We start from the raw sequence: 24,741 nt of genomic DNA on the forward strand, positions 1-24,741 counted from the left end.
AAAAACCATTTATGATCACTTTTTTTCATTTTAATACAAAAAAAAATACATGACAACTTTTTTCGATGGGTCAACTATGGTACCCTTGGAACGAGTTGTCAAGTAGGACCTTCGTCCGGGTACTTAGCCGAATGGTTAAGCGATCTGCCTTTCAAGCAGACGATCAGGGATCGAATCCCGCCCGGTCACCTCGCCACCGATTTTTCGGTGGCAACTTGAACACCCTGCTCCCTCTGGGAGCAACAGATACACACACGGTGATTAATTACGGGTTCGATTCCCGCCTTATCCACTGAGCTTCTATCGGATGGTGAAGTAAAACGTCGGTCCCGGTTTCTCCTGTCTCGTCAGAGGCGCTGGAGCAGAAATCCCACGTTAGAGGAAGGCCATGCCCCGGGGGGCGTAGTGCCAATAGTTTCGTTTCGATTAATTACTACACACACACACACATGCCACTCCCCCCACTACAACAACTAGCGGTGGGTGAGTGGGGAATGGACGGGAAGATGACCAACCAACCACACCGCAACGCGTGAAGGAAGGAAGAAAGACTCTTCCAACAAGACCCCCAGGAGTTCATCAACATCCATCAAGACGAAGAACAATAGATCTCGGATCTATAAATAGACGCACGGCTCCGTGATGGCAAGGCCGATTGAGCCAGTTAGGGTATAGGCGAGGGTATAGGTTAAGACAGAGGACAAAGAATAAAAAAAGTAGTAAAAAAAAAATTACTGGACGTAATATTTGAACAAACTCCAATGATGGTTCTGAATTTAGGGTCCAGAAATAGTAAATGAAAAAATAATCACTGTATATAAAATACTTCTACAAACAACTCAAAGAAACCCATTTTTTGATTGAAACATTCTGAATCAAGATTTTAATGTTTTTTTCTAAAACAAACATGGCCGCCAAATGGCTGATCGGGAATGATGCCTTTCAGAGCCTTAACAGCAGATTTAAGCTTTTTAATCATATTAAAGCATAATTGGGGAAACATACCCATTTTAATCACACTAAGCCGTTCGACCAATTCTCATCACTTTTGCCGTTTTCCGCTATTAAATCAACATTTTCAGATGTATCAACAATGGAAAGTTGCTTGCTCACTTTCCCTTGAGCTATTTATTACTTTGGAACAGTCAAAAACTCTTTATGAAAGCTTTAATTCATGTTCAAAGTGCTGATAGGCCGATAATAGAAATAGGCTGATAAAGGGTATAGTTCCCCTACTAATTTTTTTATTTTTTTAAATTAAAATCTTTAAAACAATCTGTATATGGGATTGAAAAATCTGTATAATACGAGTTATCTGTATATAAAATATATGGCATGGCTGGGAAAGAGTTTAAAATTTGCGAATCTTCGAAAAAACTTGATTGATGCAAGTAGTGAACAGCAGAGACCCTAAATAGGGTGTCTCGTGCCTGTTTGGGTACGTCAAATTCACTTCGACCAGTCTCCCTATTTAGGATCTCTAGTGTACAGTGGAATCACCCTAAGCAAATTTCTGCGAAAGATCATTCGACGAACGCTCACTTTTTGACAGCAAAGGGTAAACAAAAAGCAACTTCTGCAAAATTGTCAGCGCTGCCGTTGTTTGCGATAAAATTTTGTTAAAAATAGTGCAAAAACGATTAAAAAACTTTCAATAAACTAACCAGCGAAACTCTTCACCATGCCCAGTCGGAGCCGCTCGCGGGAGCGCCACCGTAGCCGTAAGCACAAGAGTGACCGCGACAGCCGGAAAAAACGCCACAGCTCGACCAGTTCCGACAGCGACAGCAGCAGCAGCAGTGGAAGTTCCAGCAGTGACCGCGGCCGGTCGTCCAAGCGACGAAACGACAAGGGCAAATCCCGCCACGAGTCTCGTTCGCCGGTCAAGCGGCAACGTCGTCGCTCCGATTCCCGGGAGAGGAAGCGGCGGTCCAGGTCGCGGGATCGGGGAGGTCGATCCCGAAGGTCCAGGACACCGGAGAAGCGACGCAAGTCACGGTCCAGGAGTCGGGAGCAGCAGCAACATCAGCAGTTTAATGGTAATCGGGGGCGGGCTGGGTTGGGGTTTGAACAGCCGGGTCGGAACCGGTGGGAGCATGACATGTACCAGGAGAAGCAGTCCCGGAGGGACGCGGACCGGAGTTATCGGCCGGGGGGACGATCGGGCAACGACGCCATGAACGAGGAGTTTATGCAGTCGAGACGGCTTCAGCGGGAGGTGATTGGCGAGGAGGGGGTGGCGTCGGCTTGGGCGGATTCGCCGTCGCCACGGGAGTCTTCCGATGATGAGAAGGACAAGGCTGCGGAGAAGGCCAAGAAGGCGTCGAAGAAGAAGAAAAAGAAGGGAAGCGATCGGAAGGATAAAAAGAAAAAGAAGTCTTCCAAGAAGCACCGGAAGAAGGACAAGCACTCGAAGAAGAAGAAAAAGAAGAAGGGTTCGTCCTCGGATTCGTCGAGTTCGTCGTCGTCGGACGGGGAAGCGGAGGAGGAGTGGGTCGAGAAGGACAAGTCCGGTGGGCTGGCCAGGGCGGGAAGTTCCAAGGGCGCAACGGCGGTGGGTGAGGATGATGGGACAGAAATTGTGGGGCCGGTCAAGAACAGCGGCAACCTTAACCTGAAGGACCTTGGCCGGGCGCTGCTGCCCGGTGAAGGTGCGGCCATGGCCGCGTACGTTACCGAGGGCAAGCGCATTCCGCGGCGTGGTGAGATCGGGCTGACGTCGGACGAGATCGCCAACTTTGAGGACGTCGGGTACGTGATGAGCGGAAGCAGACATCGCCGCATGGAGGCGGTTCGTATCCGGAAGGAAAACCAGATCTACTCGGCGGACGAGAAGCGCGCGCTGGCCATGTTCAGCAAGGAGGAACGCCAGAAGCGCGAGAACAAGATCCTGTCGCAGTTTAAGGAGATGATCAGTGCCAAGCTGGCCAGCGACAAGCGCTGAGACAATTGTGTAAGTACTAATCCATACAAATAAACTTATTTCACGATTCCAAGCTGGAACGAAGTCGGGACTTTTTTCGAAGGACTTGAAAAGAACACGGCATTGTTTTCGCGCTCAAACTTTTATTCGTAACTCTACGTTGCTGGGCTGGCTTCCTCTGCCCCGGCCCCATCCGGCTTCCTTCCCTGATGCACCTTCATGTGCAGGTTAAGATTGAAGCGCCACCGGAAGTCCTTGTTGCAAATAACGCACACGTGCGGCCGCAACCCGGTGTGAAGAAATTTGTGGTCTGAAATTGAAAGGTTCGCGTTAGTTGGATTTCTGGAATAATTTAGTCTCCTCTTACTTCTCAGCAGCGTTTTCGTGCGGAACCACTTCTCGCAAATGTCACACTGGAACGGCTTCTCCTTGGTGTGAATCAGCTTGTGCTCCTGCAGGGTCTTTTCCCACTTGAACTTGCCGGGACAGACGTCGCAAGCGAACGGGCGCTCGTCCGAGTGACTTCGCATGTGCAACTTCAACAAGTTCTTCGTCGTGCACCGTTTCCCGCACGCGCTGCACATAAAGACCGGCTCCGAGTGGCGCAGCATGTGCGTACGAAGCGCCGCATAGCTCGACAGCTCCTGGTGGCAGATTTCACACTCCCTCGTGTCCGTTACTCGCGACTGCGGCAGATTCTTCGCTCCCTTTTCATCGGAGGCGCCGGCGGCGGCCGCCGTGCCACTCTGCTCTTCCGGAAAGTGCTGGACGATCCGGTGGCGCTTCAGCAGGGCCTCGGTTTTGAACGCTCGCGGGCACTGATCACACGCAAAGTTCTTCACCGTGATGTGGGTCAGCTCGTGCACCTCGAGGTTGTTCTTGGAGGCAAACTGCTTGGCGCAGTAGCTGCACGGGAAGCCCTTCTCGTTGAGGTGGATATTCTTCACGTGCCGGATCAAATTTGCCCGCTGCGTGAAGGTCTTGCCGCACTTGTCGCAGTTGTACTTCCTGACTCCCTCGTGCTTGTTCATGTGGTCCTGCAGGGTGGCCTTCCGCACGAAGATACGGTCGCACAGCTTGCACGGGAACCGCCGCTTGCCGTGCGTCTTGATGTGCTGGTGCAGGTCTTTCCGCACGTCGAACGTGGCGTCGCACGTTTCGCACTGAAACGTTTTGGACTTCGGTTCGCGTTTCCTCGATCCCCTTCTTCTAGGCTCCTCCTCCTCGACTTCAAAATCAGAATCCTCCCCCTCGTCGCTGAAACCCTCCGATTGCGCGCTCGCATCTTCCTGCTCACCATCTAGCTTCGCTTCCAGCAGTTCCTCCCCCTCTTCCGGTTTGATTTCCACCATACACTCCACAAAGTGATCCTCTTCCTGTTCAACCTTCACCTCCGGATCGCCACCAAGTCGTCGTTCAGCTTCAACGCATCGCTGGACAAACCGGTACGCATCGTTCAGTTTCACGGTGCAATCGGCGCAAAGACTTCGTCGATGCTCCCGGTTGAGATCTCCCTTGGTCAACGACGCCAGCTTCTCGGCCAGATGGGCATTTCGGTTGGCGGTTAGGTCGTGTAAGTCGGGCGCCGGCAGCTCGCAGATCCAGCACGCTTCCGGCTGGGATGACAAAGGTTGTTCGAGCTTTACAGCGGTTTCCATGCTGAAGGATTAGTGGGCCCAGATCATCAAATCACTTGTTGAACAACTTTGTAGTTGGGGTTTAATTGGGCGTTTTAGCAGAATGCATTACTGTCAATACAAAGAGACGAGTTGTTCCTCCAAATTCCGCTATATAGTAAAAATAACTTTGTAGAACATCGCGAAGCGATACGAATCTGTCCCGTAATGGTATGCACTTATTGAGTTGTCCTTTGATTTATTCTTCTTTTGGCATGTTAACAATTCGATCCTATTTTCATCTCATTTGCCGTTTCTCACTACAAAATGTTTTTGCAAAACTTTTGATGGAAACTTGTTTAATCACGGCCTATGGAGCTGTTTATTACTTGATTTCAGTTGAAAACTCTTTTTAGAAGCTGTAATTGAACGTCAAAGTGCTGATGTGTCAACATTAGGTGCTCGATGAAATTATGTTCGGTTCCAATAATCTCTACTTTGAAAAGTTTTTATATTAAACTAAAAAATATTCAAATTTAAATGAAGTTTAATAAGAATTTCAAACTGCAATGTTTACAAACAAACTTTTTGACTGTCAAACACTCATGCACTGAAAAAATATAAAGCACGAAGCTCGTGAACAAAATCTTTTGTTTGACCAGTTGTGACAGATACAAACGTTAAAAAAGTGACTTGCGTGAATTCATCCTCCCGTGAAATCCATCCTCCCGTGAATTTCATCGTCCCCCTAGCGGTCAATGAGAGAATTGTCTTATCCAAGACACCAACCATTGATAATTATATTCTCTAATAAGGTGGCGCCATCTCGCAGTAAAAATGTTTACTAAAAGCGTGAATTCATCCTCATCCATTTTATTAAAAAAACCGACTAGCTGTGAGAGTTGGCCCCGAAAAAGTTTCAGTTTTATGCCTGAATACTTTGAGCTACATCCAGAACAATCAAAATTGACCATTGGTTAGGCTGTAGTTATTCCCAAATAGAACCACATACCCTAAAACTGGTATGGAAATATTAACTCCAGCAAAGATTGGCTTGCTGTGAGAGTTGGCCCCGAAAAAGTTTCAGCTACGGCTACGGATCCCGGGACGGATATGGATCCCGGGACGGCTATGGATCCCGAGACGGATATGGATACGGGTCCCGATCCGGAATTTTAAGTATTTCGGTGGCCGAGCTCTACGAATTATTGAGCAATGCGAAGAAGCTGAGGAAGCTAGAGCGGCAAAAGAAGCTGTCGCCGTTCAGCTTCTGTCAGGTTCCGGAGAGTACGACGGTCGCAAGACACTTGTTGGACCCGTTGTTTGCGTCCTCAACGCGCCTCTATGAGTTGCAAGACCAGTACGGGGATTAACTCGGCCAAGGCCGGGCTAAACCAACACGGCCAAGCACTGAAGAAGGAGAGGGAAGACCTGGTCCGTATTCGAGCGCTTGCGGGACAGAACGGTGCTGGTACGGCTGCAATTACTGCTCCGGCCGTAAAAGCTGACTCCGGAACGCTGCAGATGCCGGACGAATGTGGACCGGGATCGGTTGGAGGGCCAGTCGTGCCGGCGCAAGGTCTTCCGATCCCGGAACCGGCTGCTCCGCAGCAGTACCCGTTCCCGTCCTTCATGCCGTATGTGCCACAATCAATGATGCCTTACTGGCCGTATGGCCAATTTCCCATGGGTGGAGGCCAATACCCTATGGGTGGAGGCCAATACCCTATGGGTGGAGGCCAATACCCTATGGGTGGAGGCCAATACCCTATGGGTGGAGGCCAAGGAGGGCAAGGAGGCCAGGGAGGGCAATACCCCATGGGTGGAGGCCAAGGAGGCCAGGGTGACCAGGGAGGCCAGCGTTAATTTTCGATTCTTCTTTTTCGTAAATAAAATCTGAAATATGAACTCGCTCGAACTCGCTTTATTTTTTTATGAAAAAACCTCCTTCTGAAACTTTTTGCCTTGCTAAATGAGAAATGTCAATTAAATAGAAAGATGAACTTTCCACCCCGGCACGGAATCCGCGATTGCACCAAGTTATCCGTCGCCAGCAGTTTGGCAAACTCCGTCTTAGGTCACAATGCGTCTAATCCAATGCCCCGCCTTCCGCAACACGGTGCTTCGCTGCCTAGTTGGGCTGTATCAGGGCGTTCCGGGTCTGAGATTTCAAAAAAGCGCCTACGTGGTTTATGGATGGTCCCCAGTTGCAGTTTTTTATTCAGAGCAACCCCGGATATTCCGAGGGATGTAGTTTGTACGCTCTCGGATTGATCCACGCTAGTCACGGGACGATGCTCCGGTCATGGAAGACCTGGTCGCGTAAGCCCATTAGACCCAGCAAGAGAAGATTCTGCATTGGTTGGCTGTCGGAATTTCGCTGAACACTGACTCAAGGTTGGAGGAGGCGAAATCACTGAGGACTAACCGGGAGCAGGAACCGGAAATAACCAAGCGATTCGCAAGTTGCTCCTCGTACCCATCTCTTGTTTCACTGCTTGCTTGCTCGTACAATGCGCACGTCCACTATGGTGCGGCCATGACTCTCGGAATCTCCTGTGCAGAAACAGGCGCTTGAGAAGCCATCGACCCGCCCGTACTGATCGCCAAATTCGATCCAATCAATTTGAGCACTCTCATTGCTTCGGCCTTGATCCCGATCCAGAAAAAAAACCAAACCTTCCCAATTTCTTCCATCAACATCACCAACTCTACACCCAGGTCTTGACCAACAAGCAGGTGTTGGCGATTGTGGCTCAAAGTATTCACACACAAAAAAATATTACTGTAAAGACAAAAGTAACTTATTTTCGATTTAAAAAGTAGCTAAAATTTGCTTGAGGGAAAGTTTTTTTCTTGTATTAAAAATGAAAACTTTTACTGGTAAAGTTTTTAGAAATCTCCTTACTAACTGATTTAACGGTGCACATCAACAAGAGTTTTTGCACCAAGATTTTTGTTACAGATATTTTAGTATTTTCGAAACTACGGGAACTATCGATATAATGTTTTATTCATCCCCTAAAGTACTGTCTACTAAGTGATTTACAACAAAATTTGCCTGTTTTTACAATCAGATTTGTGCAGGATTGGGTCCGTAAGTTTGTCAATTTTGGCATAAGAAGACAACAACTTCCTTGGTTGCTGTGCACCCTTAAAAGTCTTAACTTTTAACACATGGTTGGAACTCCATACATCCTGTTAGCCCAAAAAGTTTGACGATTGTTGAGTTCTGTCGCTGGTATAGTGTAAATTTGTCCAAGCTAGTCACAGCCTACTTAGCATAAACAACTCTCAAATTTGAATCTCTTATACCACTCGCAGATTGACAGACAGACCTTGTTTTCGTTTTATTTACCAATTCTGCGTAATTCAAGAAATGTTTTCAAAAATTATCGATTTGTGGAGATTATGTAGCTTTAGTGGCGCTTGGGTGGGGGTGGGTTGATAAAATCGTCGTTTTAAACATGAAAGGAGCAGATTTTGCAGTTGCGAATGGGGGATGGGAAGAAGACGACCTCCCACATTTTTGTTCGATGTCACAGAATTCAAGCCATTTTACCAGCACTAGCTAAATACCTGTTCCCAAACGAATACAATGATGAGCCATGATTATTGAACATGCAATTTTTAACTGCACGGAGTTTTCCGGCATTTTGGAGCTTGAAAAGTAAATAAATTGCAAAACAAACGGCTGAAACGCGAGGCGCGCGAGAAGAAAAATGAAAATTCAAATCATGGCATGCTGCGATTTTGTTTCCTTGAGGCATCTTCTCAGTATACCAGTTTTGATCGGATGAGGGGTCAATGCATATTTCATGTAGCCGGTATCTGTTTACGATTACCAAAATTTTGTAAAAAATTAATAATTAAAAAATTGAACGAAAAATGGGATGTTGTCGTTTGAGTAACTTTTAAAAATGTTGAATATAAGGAAACTTACTAGAAAATTAAAATTTGGTTTTAAGTAAGTAGGAAAAGAAAAACATTTAGGTTACAAAATATAGCCAGCTTGACAAAGTGTGACATAGGGGAGAGGGGGTAATTTTTGGACGATTTTAGCGTGACATACTTTATGGATGACGCCTAAGGCGGTCACTTTGGCCCTATAAAAGTTTCCGAGTTTTATTACAAGAGTTCAGTCAAAAATGATGAAGTTAAATTGCACGCCGAAGTGTCGTTGAGTCAACATTATGTGCTGGATGGAAATACATGCTGTTATCCAAAACTAAAAATACATAACTTGCTACTTTTAATAATTTTATAAAATTCAAAATATTCTTACTACACGCACTATGGACGACCCATCGGTGTGCAAAACTGCCATAAAAACTGGTAGAAAAGTTGCAGCTCTCCACCGCGAGAGGCAGCAGCTGTCCTGTCCTCGTTTTTGAACCTAAAGTTCCACATATGTGCTTTTAATACGACTGTAAAATTTCTTTCATTTTGACGTCTCGTGTAACCGAGTACGCCTAAGTCCCAAATGTAAACAAACACATTGGTGGGTCCGGTGCACCGCGGTGGTGCTGGTGAGTCTAGGACGCAAAACAAAGCCGACGCGGAAAACTTTGTGAGCCAAACAGTAGCAGCGGAACGCCTTCGAAGGAGGGTGGTACGGGTGCGGGACGAGGTCTATTGCTCGAAAAGGACAAGGCCAGCTTCCTGCAGGAACTGCAGCTGTTCCAGGACCGGAATAGGTAAGAAGGAAGCTTGGGTGTTTGTGGGGTTTGTGATTGATTATGTTTGTTTTTGTAGGATGGGAGGTAGGAATGTGGATTCGAACCGGTTGTATTCGGTGGTGGTGGCCCGGGATTGGTGGTTGAAGGTCAAGTCCCGCGAGGACTGGGGCGAGATTATCGAGGAGATGGCACTGCCGAAGCGTTGCATGAACAACGAGTTTGCGTGGAAGAAGATTAACGTCTGGTTTTTGGACAAGTACGAGATAGTTAATTTTCACGGTGAGGAGAAGGATCCATCCAAGAGGAGGACGATGAGAAGCGGCATAATCGGAGGTGGTCAGCGCAGATGTTGCACTCAGTGCCGGCGTTTTACAACACCTGTGAGTATTGAGAATGTGTGCAGTGATTAGCAAACTTCACTTACTTCCATCTCTTCTAGCAACTTTCTGCCCACAAACGCTCACCTCGCGACGGCGCAGCTCCAGCCGAATGAACCATAACAGCGAGCCGAAAAATCTGTCATTCTCAAAGGAGGATGAAGGCCTCATCAACCCCACGTTCCGGATGCGCTTCCAGGATCGGGAACTCCCCGTTCAGGCACTTCACTTCCCAGTCGGGAAACGTCGACCACCGTTCCCGAATCAACGGCCAACTCTTCCAAGACTATCCTGATGAAGGCCGGCAACGTGACCATCCTGTTCTCTACACTGCTGTCACTTGTCGAAACGTCCATCCGGAACCGTTCAGACTGGGGTCTTCGGAAGTGACCGGTGGCGTACCGTAAGAATCGGTACAGCTTGGACTCTGATGTTGGCCAACCTTGAGCAGAAGCGTTAAATGCAATAAAAAATGTTTTTTTTAGCATGCTGTTTTAAAGTTTAAAAAATAAATATAAAAATCAAGCTCATTTTTCTGGAATTATCACTGTAGTATTAAAAGTTGTTTATTCTTGCCATAAAAGGTTTCTTATCTAATTAAAAGTAAAACACTTTTACCGATACAACGATTTTGTTCCATAAATGCATGGTAGTATCAAAAACTTTCCAACTTTTAAATTGAAAAGTTTGAACTTTCTACGAATATTCACCAACGCGAACTTTTAATCCAACGAACGATCTTTTTAAATTTAGAGTATTTTTTCTTTGTGTGCAGGCATAAAACTGAAACTTTTTCGGGGCCAACTCTCACAGCAAGCCAATCTTTGCTGGAGTTAATATTTCCATACCAGTTTTAGGGTATGTGGTTCTATTTGGGAATAACTACAGCCCAACCAATGGTCAATTTTGATTGTTCTGGATGTAGCTCAAAGTATTCAGGCATAAAACTGAAACTTTTTCGGGGCCAACTCGCAAAGCTAGTCGTTTTTTTATCAAAAGTCTCTGGTCTTGTTCAATTTCGGTTGCTGCTTGTGTTTCCTCTGATTTTTTGAGGAGGAGGATGAATTCACTTACTTTACTTTACTTTTACTGCTCGTACAACCTCCGGGTCATGAGCTGTCTCCAGATGCGCTGCCACTGAACTCGGTCTTGGGCTGCTACTCTCCAATTCCGACTCGGAACTCCCACACTTCTCAGATCCTCCTCCACTTGGTCTAACCACCTCGCACGTTGCGCCCCCCTCCGCCGCGTTCCAACCGGCTCCGAATTAAACACCAACTTCAACGGATTGATAGTCTGGTTCGGTTGGCGCGCATCCAGCGCGTCCGGCATTCTTGCGACGTGTCCGGCCCACCGGATTCGGCCAGCCTTTTCATACATGATCTTCCATAGCTCTTCGCGATCGACCGAGTCGTACGCGGCTTTGAAATCGATGAACAGGTGGTGCGTCGGGATCTGGTACTCGCGACATTTTTGGAGGATTTGGCGTAGCAAAAAGATTTGGTCCGTCGTCGATTTCCCCTCCACGAAACCGGCTTGGTACGTCCCAACGAAATCCTTTGCTCGCTCCGACAGACGACAGAAGATGATCTGAGACAGCACTTTGTAGGCCGCGTTGAGAATAGTGATGGCTCGATAGTTCTCACATTCCAACTTGTCCCCCTTCTTGTAAATCGGGCATATTACTCCCTCTTTCCACTCCTCCGGTAGCTGTTCTGTGTCCCAGACCTTGACTATCAGCCGGTGTAGACAGGCCGCCAGCTTGTCCGGGCCCATCTTGATGAGTTCAGCACCGATACCATCCTTACCCGCTGCTTTGTTGTTCTTCAGCTTCTTGATGGCATCCTTAACTTCCCTCATCGTGGGTGCTGGCTCGTCCTCGCCGTCCACCATACCGCTGACGTCGTTTCCCCCGTCGCCCTGGTACTCCGCCTCTGGGCCGTTCAGGTGCTCGTCGAAGTGCTGCTTCCACCTTTCGATCACCTCACGCTCGTCCGTCAAGATGCCTCCGTCCTTATCCCGGCACATTTCGGCTCGCGGCATGAAGCCTTTCCGGGATTGACTGAGTTTCTTGTAGAACTTGCGCGTTTCGTTGGAGCGATACAGCTGTTCCATGTCCTGGCACTCCAACTCTTCCAGGCGGCGCTTCTGGTCCCGAAAGAGATGGGTTTGCTGTCTTCGCAACTGTTTGTACGACTCCTTGTTCCCACGGGTGTTGTGCAGCAGCCACTTGTCCCGCGCTGCTTTCTTCTCGTCCCAAATCGCCTGACATTCCTCGTCGAACCAGCCGTTCCGTCGAACTCGGTCCACGTACCCGATGGCGCTCGATGCCGCTGCGTTTATGGCTGCTTCCATATGGCTCCAGCAGGCCCCCCGCGCGTACTGGGTAGCGACCTCATGGTCCTTGAGTCGCTCCAGGTTATACCGCTGCGGGCGACGGTACCGGATCTTGTTGACCTCGGACAGGCGTTGGCGCAGCTTTGCCACCACCAGGTAGTGGTCTGAGTCGATGTCCGCGCCACGGTAGGTTCTGACGTCGATTATGTCCGAGAAGTGCCGACCATCGATGAGAACATGGTCGATTTGCGTCTCCGTGTCGTTTGGTGATCTCCAGGTGTACTTGTATAGGGGGGTGTGCTGGAAGAAGGTACTACGTATGGCCATGTTTCGGGAGGTAGCGAAATCGATGAGTCGTAGGCCGTTCTCGTTCGTCTGCTGGTGGGCGCTGAACCTCCCAATAACCGGTCTAAACTCCTCCTCCTGGCCAACTTGAGCGTTCAAGTCGCCGATGACAATCTTGACGTCGTGTTTTGGACACTTCCTGTACTCGCGGTCAAGAAGCTCGTAGAAAGCGTCCTTGTCATCGGCGTCGCTTCCCATGTGCGGGCTGTGCACGTTGATGATGCTCAGGTTGAAGAATCGGCCCTTGATTCTCAACCGGCACATTCTGTCGTTGACTGGCCACCACCCAATCACGCGCTTCGCCATTTCACCCAGCACGATAAAAGCTGTCCCCAGCTCGTGTGTATTGCCGCCGGATGAATTCACGCTTTTAGTTATTTTTTTTACTACGAGATGGCGCCACTTTATTAGAGAATATCAATGGTTGGTGTCTTGGGTATAGTTCTCTCATTGACCGCTAGGGGCCGAAATAAATTCACGGGAGGATGGATCCGTGGGAGGATGAATTCACGCAAGTAAAAAAGTGTCTTATTTTTTCAGTGTACATCAAAACGTCAGACGGCTCAGCTGTTTACAAACAGTACAGCAAACTATTGCTGAAGATTTACCGCACAAATTTCTGTTGAAAATAGTTAATTAATTTGCAATCGTCTATAAATTTGCATCTCCTGACACAACAATGGACCCCATCGCGGTAAAGTTCCAGCACTCGCAAGAGGTCTGCTGGATCTGCGAGAGGCCGGACCGAGCTCTGTTCGATCTTACCGTTGAGCAGAGCGAAAAGTTGATGCGACTGAGCCAGCTGCAGGTAAGGGTTTCGAGGTGGATGATTTGGAGTGCGAGGACATGGAACAGCTGTATCGATCCAACGAAACGCGTAAATTCTGCAAGAAACTCAGTCAATCCCGGAACGGCTTCATGCCGCGAGTCGAAATGTGTCGGGATAAAGAAGGGGGAATCTTGACGGACGAGCGCGAGGTGATCGAAAGGTGGAAACAGTACTTCGACGAGCACTTCTAGATCATGTTGACAGCTGAAGCCACTTTGCAAATTCTTAGGCAAAGGGTCACTATTTAGCAGAACTCGATGTGATAAATTGTAGCTGGGGAAGCCAGTTGTTGTTCAACACTTCAAATTTTGTTAAAAGTTACCTTAAGCCTAAGAATTTGCAAACCTACAAACCATAAACCCCCCGCAGCCTAACCACGACAAGCCGGTAGTGACCCGAAGCCTCTGCGAGGACTGCATCGAGCGCCTGGACGAAGCGTACTGGTTCGTTAGGCAGTGCGTCGAAGCTGAGAACCGACTGCAAATTTCCATCGCCCAGCAGGAGCAGCAGCAGGTAAAGATTGAGCCGGAAGATGCGGAGGAGATTGAGCCCACTATCGAGTGTTCGCTGCTGGAGTTCAAACCAGAGCTGGAGGAGCTACAGGAAGACATGCCGCCGGTTGACGAGCAGGAGAAGGATACGAACGAGATTGTTCCAGTGAAGAGTCGGGAGAAGCCGAAATACATACGGCCGAAGAAGGACTATCGCTGTACCGTGTGCGATAAAGTATTCGGCAGGATGGATTCATTCAAGCTGCACCAGGATATGCATCAAGGGATTAAGAGGTATTCCTGCGAAAGCTGTGGCATGAAATTCGCCCAGAAAGGAGGCTTGAAGCGCCACGAGGAGAACATTCACCAGAACATTAAGAGTTTTGTGTGCAACGTGTGTGGCCACGCTTTCAACGAAAAGCATCAACTCAAGGCTCACGAGTTCAAACACATGGAGAAGAACGTTGCCTGCGAGCAGTGCCCGATGCGGTTCAAATCCGCCGAACGTCTGTCTCGTCACATGGTCCAGCACAATCCGGAAGCGAAAAAGGAGAAACGGATGCGGTTCAAATCCGCCGAAAGTATGTCTCGTCACATGGTCCAGCACGATCCTGAAGCGAAAAGGGAGAAGCGACAATTTGAATGTGACATTTGCCACAAGACGTTGGGCAGCTCTTCTGTCCTGCAGAATCACAAAAAAATCCACGCGGAGCCCGGCTTCATTTGCAGCGTTTGTGGCAAGCGGTTCACTACGGGTAATTTGCTGAAAGTAAGTTAAATTTCGTAAAATGTTAGTAAAAATCCAAATTTCACAAGCTTGGTCTTCCGGCTTTCAGCTCCACATGCGCAGTCACTCGGACGAGCGCCCGTTCGCTTGCGACATCTGCCCCGGGAAGTTCAAGTGGGAGAAGACCCTGCAGGACCACAAGCTGATTCACACCAAGGAGAAGCCTTATCAGTGTGACTTGTGCGAGCGGCGTTTCCGGACGAGATCACAGTTCAGAAGTGAGTTGATCTATTTTTAAAATTGTTCGTTAATATTTCAAATTTCACTGTTGCCAGATCACCGATTTTTACACACTGGGTTGAGACCGCACGTGTGTCCTATCTGCAGCAAGGACTTTAACCGGCCCTGGAACCTGCGGTTGCACATGAAGACCCACGCGGGACGCGTCCCGGATGACGGCGAGGAGACGAAAGCTGACAAAATGGCATAAAGTTTGGTTGATAAGAAAAACTCTGACTTGTTTCACATTGTAATTTGAAGAAAATCCCTTTGAAAGTCTATTCATTTTGACCGTCGACATGCCTCCCAAGCTGCGATGCTAAGAAATGATTTCTACGCACGTCAGGAGACGGTGATTTTAGCGGATTGCAGACTGGATTTCGTCATGTTGAGTTGTCTAAGCCCAAATTGCCTAGGAATTCGTTCGCGTAGGCCATGATCCGTAGACGAAGATGCGTTTCGGAATGTGATATCTTATAAAGTCAACTCAACTCAATCACCATCAACCACTTTATTTCTCTTCAGTACTTGGCTCTACCGCCGGTACCGCTGGCACGGCAACCGGAGCCGTGCTCGGCCAGCGATTCCCTCCGGATAGCTCGATCGCCGGCACCGGATTGGCGGCCAGTTCCGCCGCGTGCACATTCTCCATGTGCTTCTTGCGGTAGTCCTTCCGCGGGTACCGGTTCGGACAGAAGAAGCACGGAAACGGGCGCTCCTTGTTGTGGAAATAGTTGAGATGCCGGTTACGGTCCGAGCTGCACGGGAACCGCTTATCACACTGCGGACAGGGAAAGTCCTTCTTGCCGGTGTGCGTCCGCACGTGGCTTATCCGGCAGGCTTCGCGAGCGAACCGGGCCGGACAGTAGGGACACTTGAGCGGCCGTTCGCCGGTGTGGGCCAACCCGTGCTCGTACAGACTTTGCTTCGTTTTGAACGTTCGATCGCAGACCTCGCAGCGGTAGCGATCTCGCGGTTGCGCGTGGCGATAGATGTGCTTCCGGTAGGCGTCCTTGTTGGTGTACGTTTTGGGACAGTCCGTACACTGGAAAACCTTTTCGCCGGTGTGGGAGATTTCGTGATCACGCAGGACTCCCGCACTGATGAAGGTCTTCCCGCAGTGTACGCACTGATGCTTCTTCTCGTTTCTTCCCTTGATGAGCCGGATCTGGTGGGCGTACAGTCGCAGCTCGGTCGGGAAGTTGTGGTAGCAAATCTCACAAACGAAAGGTCGCTTCTCGTCCGGTGGCAGCTTCTTCGGGAGATGCGCCTCGTCGGAATGTTTCTTCAGGTCTTCCAGCGTGTCGAACTTTTGGGCACATCCGCAACAAATCCGCACCGAGCCCGTTACCACCGGATGTGGTCCGTGAATGCGCTCGTGGTGAGTGCAGACGCGCTTCCGACTGGGGAAAACGTCTCCGCAAGTTTTGCAGCGATAGTTGACCTTCCCGATTTGCTTGTGCAGTTCGTACGCGTATGAATCGCGTAGATTTTTGTAACAGATTTCACACTGTTTGCGACCCTTCAGCTTCGAAGCCGGTAGCTTGTTGACCGCGTGAACCGCCTGACTGTGCGTTTGCAGATCTTCCTGTGTTGGGAAACGATTCCGGCAGCCGCAGCATATGAACGAAACGGCTGGGATTTCTTCAAATACGTCTGGGAATTCCGTCTTCGTTGGCTTCTTAACGATCGCAGTCTTTTTCTTTCTCCTCGGTGGTTCCGAATCTTCATCCTCTTCGTCCAGGTCGTTGCGATCGTCGTCATTGTGGTCCGAGTCCGAACCTTCTTCAGAAGAAGACGGCTCATCTTCCTTTGCACCCGAAGCATCTTCAATCTCAACTTTAGTTTGCACTGGATCCAATAAAGCCTTCTCACCAGAATCGTCCACCTCCGCTCCCTCAACCGCGAAAACGTCCGCCTTGCACGTGATGTACTCAACGCCCATTGGGTCAACCGAAACCTGCACCGCACACTCCTCCGCTTCCACCTTAATCTCAACTTTATCCTCACGCTCGGCAAACAGCTCCCTCAACTTCCGGTCCGAGTCCTGACACAGCAGCCGCAACCTGTACGCTGATTCCACCTCCCGGTGGCATCGATGGCAGCACAGGTTCGGAATCTGGTCTTGCTCGTAAATCTCCACGGCACCGACCTGGGACAGTACGAAGGCCAAGCTTTCGCCCTGTACGAACTCGTCAAAAAGTCCCATTAGCTGCGCTTCCGGTTTGCTTCGCGCACACACGCGACACATCAGCGAGGAGGGACTTTCGGTAGGCCGCTGGTGGCCAGCGGCTAGGCGGGCCAGTTTCCGGGTTCGCGATGTCATGATGGATTAATGTTTCAACTGCAACATGGATCAATATTTTATAATGATTTCTTCAAGCCAATTCAAGCGGCTACCTTACATTCATGATTAAATTTGTTTTATAGAAATTGTTTGTTTAGAACTAATTTCACGAATCTTTTCACAGAATGTTTTCTCTCTTTGTCAACACATAAATGCTATGCTGGATTTATGCTTTTGACAACAAGGAAAGCATAACGCTTCCCTTGTTTGTTAGGGTGGCCACTCTTTTTTATCACTCGAGGGATTTCTACAACAGGCTATCAATTTCACTGCGTAATTCACTTGTTTCCTTTGACGAAAAAAATTGCAAATATTTAGTCCATTTTGTAAACAATAGCATCCAAACTTAGGCGATTAATTGATCGACCGTTTTTGTAGGCACCCGATTTCGTTGGTTGATGGCTCAGATTGAGAACTGTCAAACTTTTTACAGGGTCTGCTTCCTGCATTCTTTCCACTGATTCGGAGATTTGAGATCATTTGCTATCAAACACACACAAATATGAGCACATAAGGTTAAACCGAGCCAAGGAACCCCTTTCTTTTGATGGAAACTTATTTACGATTCGTCCTGAAAAGAGAGAAAAAAAAATAATGTTACAATTTATAGAAATAACACTTAAAACATTAGAGACCTACCCTCGAGTACTCGATTCGCACGTCCGTGTTTGGGAACTTCTGGTTTTGCAACTCAAAGGAGCGTAACTCATGACATCTACATTTTCGTAACGTTTACATTATGCGATCAAAACAAAACAAACCGCAGTGAAACAACTTTGTTTGGATGAGTTTAATGAACTTGAACCAAACAATTCGTTTGTTTACTTTGAAAATCAAGTGAAGTTCAGTGTCGCAATGTCGACAACGCGGCGATCCGGCCGCGGTCGTAAACGGGAACCACCCGAACCGACCGTACCGTGCCGGGTTTGTATGGTTGGCAAACCGCAAGATCAGCTGGTACAGCTCTTTGACCGCAAAGTGCAGGACGGCGAAACGCTAGCGCACGTCCTGTCCCTGGTTGGCGCTGTAGCGGAACCACAGGAAGCAGACAAGATCTCGAAGCTGTGCTGCCGGCGGTGCGTTCGCGAGCTGGAGACAGCGTACCAGCTGCGAGCGCTTTGCCAGGAGTCGGACCGGAAGCTACGCGAGCTGTACGCTGGTGAAGACGAGCTTGTGATCAAGGTGGAACTCGACGGTGAAGCGGTGTATCCGGTCGATGTGGCCTGTAAAACCGAGGTGTTTACTCTGGATGGTCCAGCTCATGTGGAGAATTCCGAGTAAGTGTCTTTGAAAGGTTGTTGAGTTTGTATTGTGATGATATTATACCTTCTAGATTGGATCTGGCATATCCAGAAATTGAACTAACAGTAGAGGAACCTTCTCAACCCAACATTGCTCCGACACCTGAGACGAAAGCACCTGACTCGGAGACCGACAATGGCAACCTCGACGACGATAGTGATTCTGACTACCAGGAAGAAGTTCCAAATGCTCCACTGGACGAGAAGGAAGACTCGAGCGACACTAAGGACAGTGTTTCATCAGCCAAAAAGGCAAAACCAGAATTCCCCGACGTGTTTGACGAGGTGCCGGCCATCTCGTTCATCTGCTGTGGGTGCAGAAAGCGGTTCCCGACGCAAGAGGAACTTCAAGCACACAGTCAAGCAGAACACGCCTCGAACCAACTGTCCGCGAGCAAGCTGAAAAGCCGGAAGCAATGCGAAATTTGCTACAAGATAATGCGTGACTTGCACGCCTTCGAGCTGCACAGACAAATCGGGAAGCTCAACTACCGGTGCAAAACGTGCGGAGAAGTGTTCATCAGTCGGACACGGGTCTGCACGCATTCGCGGAAGTTCCACGGACCAAACCCAGTGGTATCCGGATCGATTCAAGCCTGCTGTGGCTGCGGACAAAGCTTCGACAGTCCAGAAACCCTGATGAACCACTCGGCAACGGTTCATCAGCCCAGCAAACCCAATCCGGACGAGAAACGGCCGTTTGTGTGTGAGATTTGCTTCCACAACTTCCCGACAAAGCTACGATTGTACGCCCACCAGATTCGCTTTCTCAAGGGCAAATCCAAAGCCCACCAATGCGTTCACTGTGGCAAAACGTTCGCCAGTCCTGGAGTTCTGCGAGATCACGAAACGTCCCACACCGGCCTCAAGATGTTCCAATGCACGGAATGTCCCCGCACGTACACCAACAAAGACGCCTTCCGGAAGCACAAATACCAACACCTACAACCGGAAGATCGATACAAGTGCAGCATTTGCAACAAGTGCTTCAAACGGAAACCCACTCTCAACGAGCACATGCTCGTCCACAGCGGAGAACGTCCCTTCGGCTGCCCGTACTGTCCGGCCAAGTTTGCCCGGCGGGGTTGCCGCTTGAGCCACATCCGTACGCACACCGGCAAGAAAGACTTCCCCTGTCCCCAGTGTGATAAACGATTCCCGTGTACGACGGACCGCAATCGACATCTGAACTACTTTCACAACAAGGCGCGGCCTTTCCCGTGCTTCTTCTGTCCGAACCGGTACCCGAGGAAGGACTACCGGCGCAAGCACATGGAGAGTGCGCACGCGGCGGAGATGCTCGCAAATCCGGTGCCGGCGATCGAGCTGTCCGGTGGGAATCGGTGGACGAATGAGGCCGCGGCGGAGCGTGGGTGAATTCGGAATGGTTTTAAAAGCGTTTGATTTAAATTATTTGTAGCTCGTGCTTACGTGAATAAATTTACAGTAAGGCTTTTCTTTGTTTTTAATTTCAAGTTCGCGAAAGCATACACGAGCGCTTTTAGAGCGTTTGGTACGGTATGTCCACGCATTCTTCCCCCCTGAAGATTTTGTAAAATAGGATTCATTCACAAAATCTTCTCTGTGAGCCCTAAGGGACTCGGTTCCTCCTGCCAGCAGATACTTTGTCTTCGCCACATTCACCTTCAATCCAACCTTCTCCGCTTCCCGCTTCGATTCGGTGTACTTCCTAGCCACCTCCTCGAACGTTCAACCGACAATGTCCATGTCATCCATGTCCATGAATTGGCTGGACCGGTCGATAATCGTGCCCCGCATGTTGAAGCCCGTCCGCCTCATAACACCTTCAAGCCCAATGTTGAAACAGAGACTGGAGATACTGTCGCCTTGCCGAATTCGATGAACAGGTGGTGCGTCGGGTTCTGCCCAAGTAACCACAAGCACTAAATCAAAACTCTAAGTTCACCCTAACTAAGCTTTCTCAATGCTTTGTCACTTTATATAGCCTTTGCAAATGCTTTGACACATTTATGGCTTGAAACGTTATTGCTTACTGTATAATGACATTTAGAACAAACATTTAAAGCTTCAAAGCCTTAAGCACAATAATGTTTTGAAGCATTTAAGTGAAGCTTTGATGTCTTTATAGAGTAAAGCTCAAAACACTAAATCAACTTCTAAAATGCTTCAAAACTTTGACACTTCTTTTAATGTTTCAAGCCATTAAATCAACATTAGTGGAAGCATTTAAAGTTTTGCGACTTAGTTCCAAAACGTAAACAACGTCAGAGTGAAACAAATTTATGGCACTAATTCTATTTGGTAAGTAAAGATTAATTGATTATCCTGCTTCCAATAGTGTTGGTTGTTTTTCATTTATCAACAGGGCTTGATCTACTTGAGAACTTTAAAAATCTCAGTCCAGAGTGTCGAGAACTTCAGCAGCAGACAAGGATTTAGTGTCCGGACTTTTCAACCAAGTTCATCCTTCCCCCAGCTGAGGCATGTGAGAAGTTATATTTTATGTTCTGGAAGTGATATTTACGTTCTGTGTAAGTTTTTAATTTAGTCATGACTGCATCTATCATGATACAATTAACAATTTTGGCAAACCGTCTCAACTATTTTTCCTTGATAAATTTGAAGTACAATCGTAAGAAAGACTCCATCGACAAATACCTTCATTGAAGGCATCTTCTCAGATAGAGTAGATGGATGGCGCGCATGACTTCAACTGGAATTATCAATTCTTCGAAGCTAGGAATCTCAAAGGTGGTGTAATGTATCAAAAAACGTCAAATGGGTAGGAAAAAGCTCTTCAAAGGAAAGAAGTGCAGTGGTTGGTGCTGGAAAGCTTTTTTGAACTCAGTGCCCAAGTGTCGGTAATGTAGTATTTTGTTGTTTTTTCTGTAACATAACTCTATATCAACATTTACAAAAGTTACTGTATATTAACTCTAAACATCGCCACTATTGGCTTTTATCTCACTTTTCAAGAAGATATAGAGTTTTGAGACTGTAAACAGCTTACTTTATATTTTGATATAGAGTTGATTTAGTGTTACTTTTTAGTGTCCCGCGGTTACTTGGGTGGTACTCGCGACATTTTTGGAGGATTTGGCGTAGCAAAAAGGTTTGGTCCGTCGTCGATTTCCCCTCCACAAAACCGTCTGGTACGTTCCAACAAAATCCTTTGCTCGCTCCGACAGACGACAGAAGATGATCTGAGACAGCACTTTGTAGGCCGCGTTGAGAATAGTGATAGCCGCGTTGAGAATAGTGATAGCTCGATAATTCTCACATTCCAACTTGTCCCCTTTCTTGTAGATCGGGCATATTACTCTTTCTTTCCACTTCTACGGTAGCTGCCCATCTGGATGAGTTCCGCTCCAGATTATGCTGCGGGTGGCGGTACCGGATCTTGCTATCTTCGGACAGGCGTTGGTGCAGCCTTGTGAACACCAGGTAGAGGTCCGATTCGATCTCCGCGCCACGGTAGGTTCTGACGTCGAATATGTTCAAAAATGCCGACCATCATTGAGAACATGGTCGATTTGCGTCTCTGTGTCGTTTGGTGATCTCCAGGTGTACTTGTATATAAGGGTGTGCTGAAAGAAGTTACTACGTATGGCCATGTTTCGGGAGGAGGCGAAATCGATAAGTCCTAGCCCGTTCGTCTGCTGGTGAGCGCTGAACCTCCCAATAACCGGTCTAAACTCCTCCTCCTGGCCGACTTGAGCGTTAAGTCACCGATGACAATCTTGACGTCGTGTTTCAGACACTTAAGGCATCTCCACCGCAGGGACCTAATTGCGTTGCAAAGCTAATTTGGCACCCGCGTCAAGCCCACCGCGGTACTTGTGCGAGAGCTAATTTAGGTTCGAGTTCATCCGTGTTCATCCGAATCTAAACAAAACTCAGGTTAGCTCCGGGATCTACCGGGAGCAAATCGTCTGACGGATGGTTTTTTCAAGCAAAACAATGTAATTGGGTCAATTTGAGTTTGTAAACAAAGAGTTTATCCTGCTCACGTCAGTAAATGTTTACATTAGGAGTGATGATTGATTTTTCGATTTCAATTCTTGGAGTTTGGAGATATTTTCCCTCCCGTGCTGCAAGTTCACGCATGAAAAATGACTTTTGGTAATCTGGGGTGATGCAGTTTTGTTTTTTAGGTTAGATTGGGGCTGTGTTTGATTAATTTTGGACAACGCATTGTCGATCTACTGCCAGACATGCAAGAGACAAGTCATTTGTATTGAGTAAAAAGCAAAATTCAAGCAAAACATTTTAAATAAGCCAATACGGCTTTGAAAACAAGCAATCCGAGCAGTTGGGTCCTAAAATGAAGCTTAGATTGCTGATATTATTGATTACAGCGATAAAGCTTATTTTTCTGAGTACGACCACAAAGAATTTAAAATGGATTTTTAAATCAATTTTGAAAAATTAACTTCGCGGTCCTTCTTGACAGAAAAGCTCCTACTTGACAGCTCGTTCCAAGGGGACCATAATTGATCCATCGAAAAAATGTTGTCTTGTCAAAAAAAATTGCATTAAAATGAAAAACAGTGATCAGAAATGGTTTTTAATCGTGTTTTTTACCGTTGTATATAAAAATTTACATAGGGCTTTAGTACCCAATTCTGATCTTAAATTCTTAAATTCGTAAATTCTTAAATTCTTAAATTATTTAATTCATAAATTCTTAAATTCTTCAATTCTTCAATTATTCAATTCTTCAATTCTTCAATTCTTCAATTCTTCAATTCTTCAATTCTTCAATTCTTCAATTATTCAATTCTTCAATTCTTCAATTCTTCAATTCTTCAATTCTTCAATTCTTCAATTCTTTAATTCTTCAATTCTTCAATTCGATGGTAACATTTCAAAAGGCATCATGTACATTTTGACACTTTCTGGGTTATTGCATATTCTGAAAGTACTCCTTATAAGCTACCTCTCCACCAAAAATGAGCAAAAGTTACTTCAGTAAAGTCTGTTTAATCATGATTTTAAATAAAGTAACATAAACAATATCTCTGCCATCACCAGTGCCTGTTTATATAGCTCTGTCACCCTGTCAAACAAAAAGACTACATGAATCTCGTGACGAAAAAAAAGCAACATGAACAAAGCGCCATGTACATTCGGCGAAGAAAAACGAATCATAACAAAGCACCCCCCTCAATGACAGCAGGGTGATATAGACGTTGGTGATTTCAAAAGGAGTTATGTTTGTTTTACTCAAATAAAATTACGGAAATGATGTTTTATTGAATTTGGATGATCAAGTATCAATAAAAGCAACGTTTTTCATCGTTTGTTATTATTAGAACATCTTATTTTGCTTTTATATTAAAATGGGAATTGAAAATGGGTGCTCATCATTCAAAGGCGTTTTTCTCAAAACGCATGGTTTGTACATGATGCTTTTTGAAATGTTGGCGTCCAATTCTTCAATTCTTCAATTCTTCAATTCTTCAATTTTCAAATTCCTGATTTTGAATTATTTTTTTTAATTTTTGATAAAAATTGTGTTTTTGAATGTTAGAATTTCGGGTTTTTCGTAAATTTGTAAATTTTACTTAATTTCGATCCCGTCCGTGTGGATCAATTAGGTTTTACGCCGACTCGATTTTTAGGTTAGAAATTTGACAGTTCGGCTGCACTGTTTACATTTTTTGCACGTGAGTCTAAGTAAAAACGTGTGTGTGTGTGCGCTCGTGACGTCACGCTGTAAAACCTAATTGGACAGCGCAGTGGACTCACAATCCAGAGGTTGCTGATTGGTACTAGCAATAGTGGCCGACAACTATAAAGACAACTTCTTTTTTACTCCATTTCGACCAAAAATCTATATCTGTCCTTTTAATTTCAAAATTCTGCATTTTGAGATTTGGCGGGGATTTTAAATATTATTATATCGAATACAAGATTATTAAAAAGGAAAATTCCAATTCTTCGATTTTTTCATCAGAACATATTGCAAACAAGCACCGCGTGAAGAAACGTCAAACGCCACTTTTCGTTTATGCTGCGTACCACTTAAGAAAAATCTTTTCGTGACCCTTTCCCTGACCGTTTCTTGGGCGTTTTTTTATATGGAGTTTTGCGTTCCTTCGGATCTGCGTATCAGCCTTTACGGTACAACCATTCAAAATATTTTTAAATGAAATGAAAAAAATAAATAATAAAAATAAACGTATTCGTAATTTTTTCTTACTCCTCACTGACGTGAGCAAGATACACCCTTTGTTTACAAACTCACATTGGACCAATTACATTGTTTCGCTTGATATATATTTTATACATAATTTAAAATGTTCAAATCAGTTTAGTTATTTTTAAATTTTGGGCATTCATGTTTAAATTTTCGGTGATATTTTTTTTATATTAATATATGTGGTTGATTATTTTTTATTTAAAAAATAAAAAAAAAAAATATAAATTCCACAACTTTTCAATTTAATAAAATCGTTTTGAACTAAATTACTGATTTCTTTAATATTCATTCAAATTTGATATT

At 46.5% G+C, this 24,741-nt stretch overlaps 4 protein-coding genes across 5 annotated transcripts; 2 read left to right on the forward strand and 2 right to left on the reverse strand.

The window, feature by feature from the left end:
• The first annotated feature begins 1,585 nt into the window (after positions 1 to 1,585).
• On the forward strand, positions 1,586 to 14,886 carry LOC120418110 (NKAP family protein CG6066). 2 transcript variants are annotated; one of them, XM_039580380.2, is made up of 4 exons: positions 12,817 to 13,085; positions 13,476 to 14,366; positions 14,434 to 14,602; positions 14,660 to 14,886. In XM_039580380.2, exons 1-4 carry the CDS (start codon positions 12,957 to 12,959, stop codon positions 14,812 to 14,814), a joined length of 1,344 nt encoding a protein of 447 aa, XP_039436314.1. In that variant the 5' UTR covers positions 12,817 to 12,956; the 3' UTR covers positions 14,815 to 14,886. The 2 variants fall into 2 exon arrangements, with proteins under 2 accessions (XP_039436315.1, XP_039436314.1); XM_039580381.2 differs by lacking the exons at positions 12,817 to 13,085; positions 14,434 to 14,602; positions 14,660 to 14,886 and adding an exon at positions 1,586 to 2,953 and having other exon boundaries at positions 13,476 to 13,604.
• On the reverse strand, positions 3,047 to 5,166 carry LOC120418109 (gastrula zinc finger protein XlCGF26.1-like). The gene is made up of 2 exons (XM_039580379.2): positions 3,291 to 5,166; positions 3,047 to 3,233 (listed from the first exon to the last, which is right to left on the reverse strand). The coding sequence occupies exons 1-2, from the start codon at positions 4,579 to 4,581 to the stop codon at positions 3,079 to 3,081; spliced, it is 1,446 nt and encodes a 481-aa protein (XP_039436313.1). The 5' UTR covers positions 4,582 to 5,166; the 3' UTR covers positions 3,047 to 3,078.
• A 213-nt stretch (positions 14,887 to 15,099) lies between the features above and the next one.
• Positions 15,100 to 17,250, reverse strand: LOC120418107 (zinc finger protein 490-like). The gene is made up of 2 exons (XM_039580376.2): positions 17,009 to 17,250; positions 15,100 to 16,947 (listed from the first exon to the last, which is right to left on the reverse strand). The coding sequence occupies exon 2, from the start codon at positions 16,927 to 16,929 to the stop codon at positions 15,115 to 15,117; it is 1,815 nt and encodes a 604-aa protein (XP_039436310.1). The 5' UTR covers positions 16,930 to 16,947; positions 17,009 to 17,250; the 3' UTR covers positions 15,100 to 15,114.
• A 334-nt stretch (positions 17,251 to 17,584) lies between these two features.
• On the forward strand, positions 17,585 to 19,706 carry LOC120418108 (gastrula zinc finger protein XlCGF26.1-like). The gene is made up of 2 exons (XM_039580378.2): positions 17,585 to 18,227; positions 18,284 to 19,706. The coding sequence occupies exons 1-2, from the start codon at positions 17,806 to 17,808 to the stop codon at positions 19,626 to 19,628; spliced, it is 1,767 nt and encodes a 588-aa protein (XP_039436312.1). The 5' UTR covers positions 17,585 to 17,805; the 3' UTR covers positions 19,629 to 19,706.
• The last annotated feature ends 5,035 nt before the right edge of the window (positions 19,707 to 24,741 follow it).

This window comes from Culex pipiens, chromosome 1, assembly GCF_016801865.2.
Source record: "Culex pipiens pallens isolate TS chromosome 1, TS_CPP_V2, whole genome shotgun sequence".
NCBI lineage: Eukaryota > Metazoa > Arthropoda > Insecta > Diptera > Culicidae > Culex > Culex pipiens.

Excerpts from the sequence above, each read along its gene's own strand:
- LOC120418108 (XM_039580378.2), top strand. The coding sequence starts at position 17,806 with ATGTCGACAACGCGGCGATCCGGCCGCGGTCGTAAACGGGAACCACCC. Across the intron at positions 18,228-18,283 it reads GCTCATGTGGAGAATTCCGA|ATTGGATCTGGCATATCCAG; the intron begins GTAAGTGTCTTT and ends TATACCTTCTAG.
- LOC120418107 (XM_039580376.2), bottom strand. The coding sequence starts at position 16,929 with ATGACATCGCGAACCCGGAAACTGGCCCGCCTAGCCGCTGGCCACCAG.
- LOC120418109 (XM_039580379.2), bottom strand. The coding sequence starts at position 4,581 with ATGGAAACCGCTGTAAAGCTCGAACAACCTTTGTCATCCCAGCCGGAA. Across the intron at positions 3,234-3,290 it reads CACGAAAACGCTGCTGAGAA|ACCACAAATTTCTTCACACC; the intron begins GTAAGAGGAGAC and ends TTTCAATTTCAG.
- LOC120418110 (XM_039580380.2), top strand. The coding sequence starts at position 12,957 with ATGGACCCCATCGCGGTAAAGTTCCAGCACTCGCAAGAGGTCTGCTGG. Across the intron at positions 13,086-13,475 it reads TGCGACTGAGCCAGCTGCAG|CCTAACCACGACAAGCCGGT; the intron begins GTAAGGGTTTCG and ends AACCCCCCGCAG. Across the intron at positions 14,603-14,659 it reads GACGAGATCACAGTTCAGAA|ATCACCGATTTTTACACACT; the intron begins GTGAGTTGATCT and ends CACTGTTGCCAG.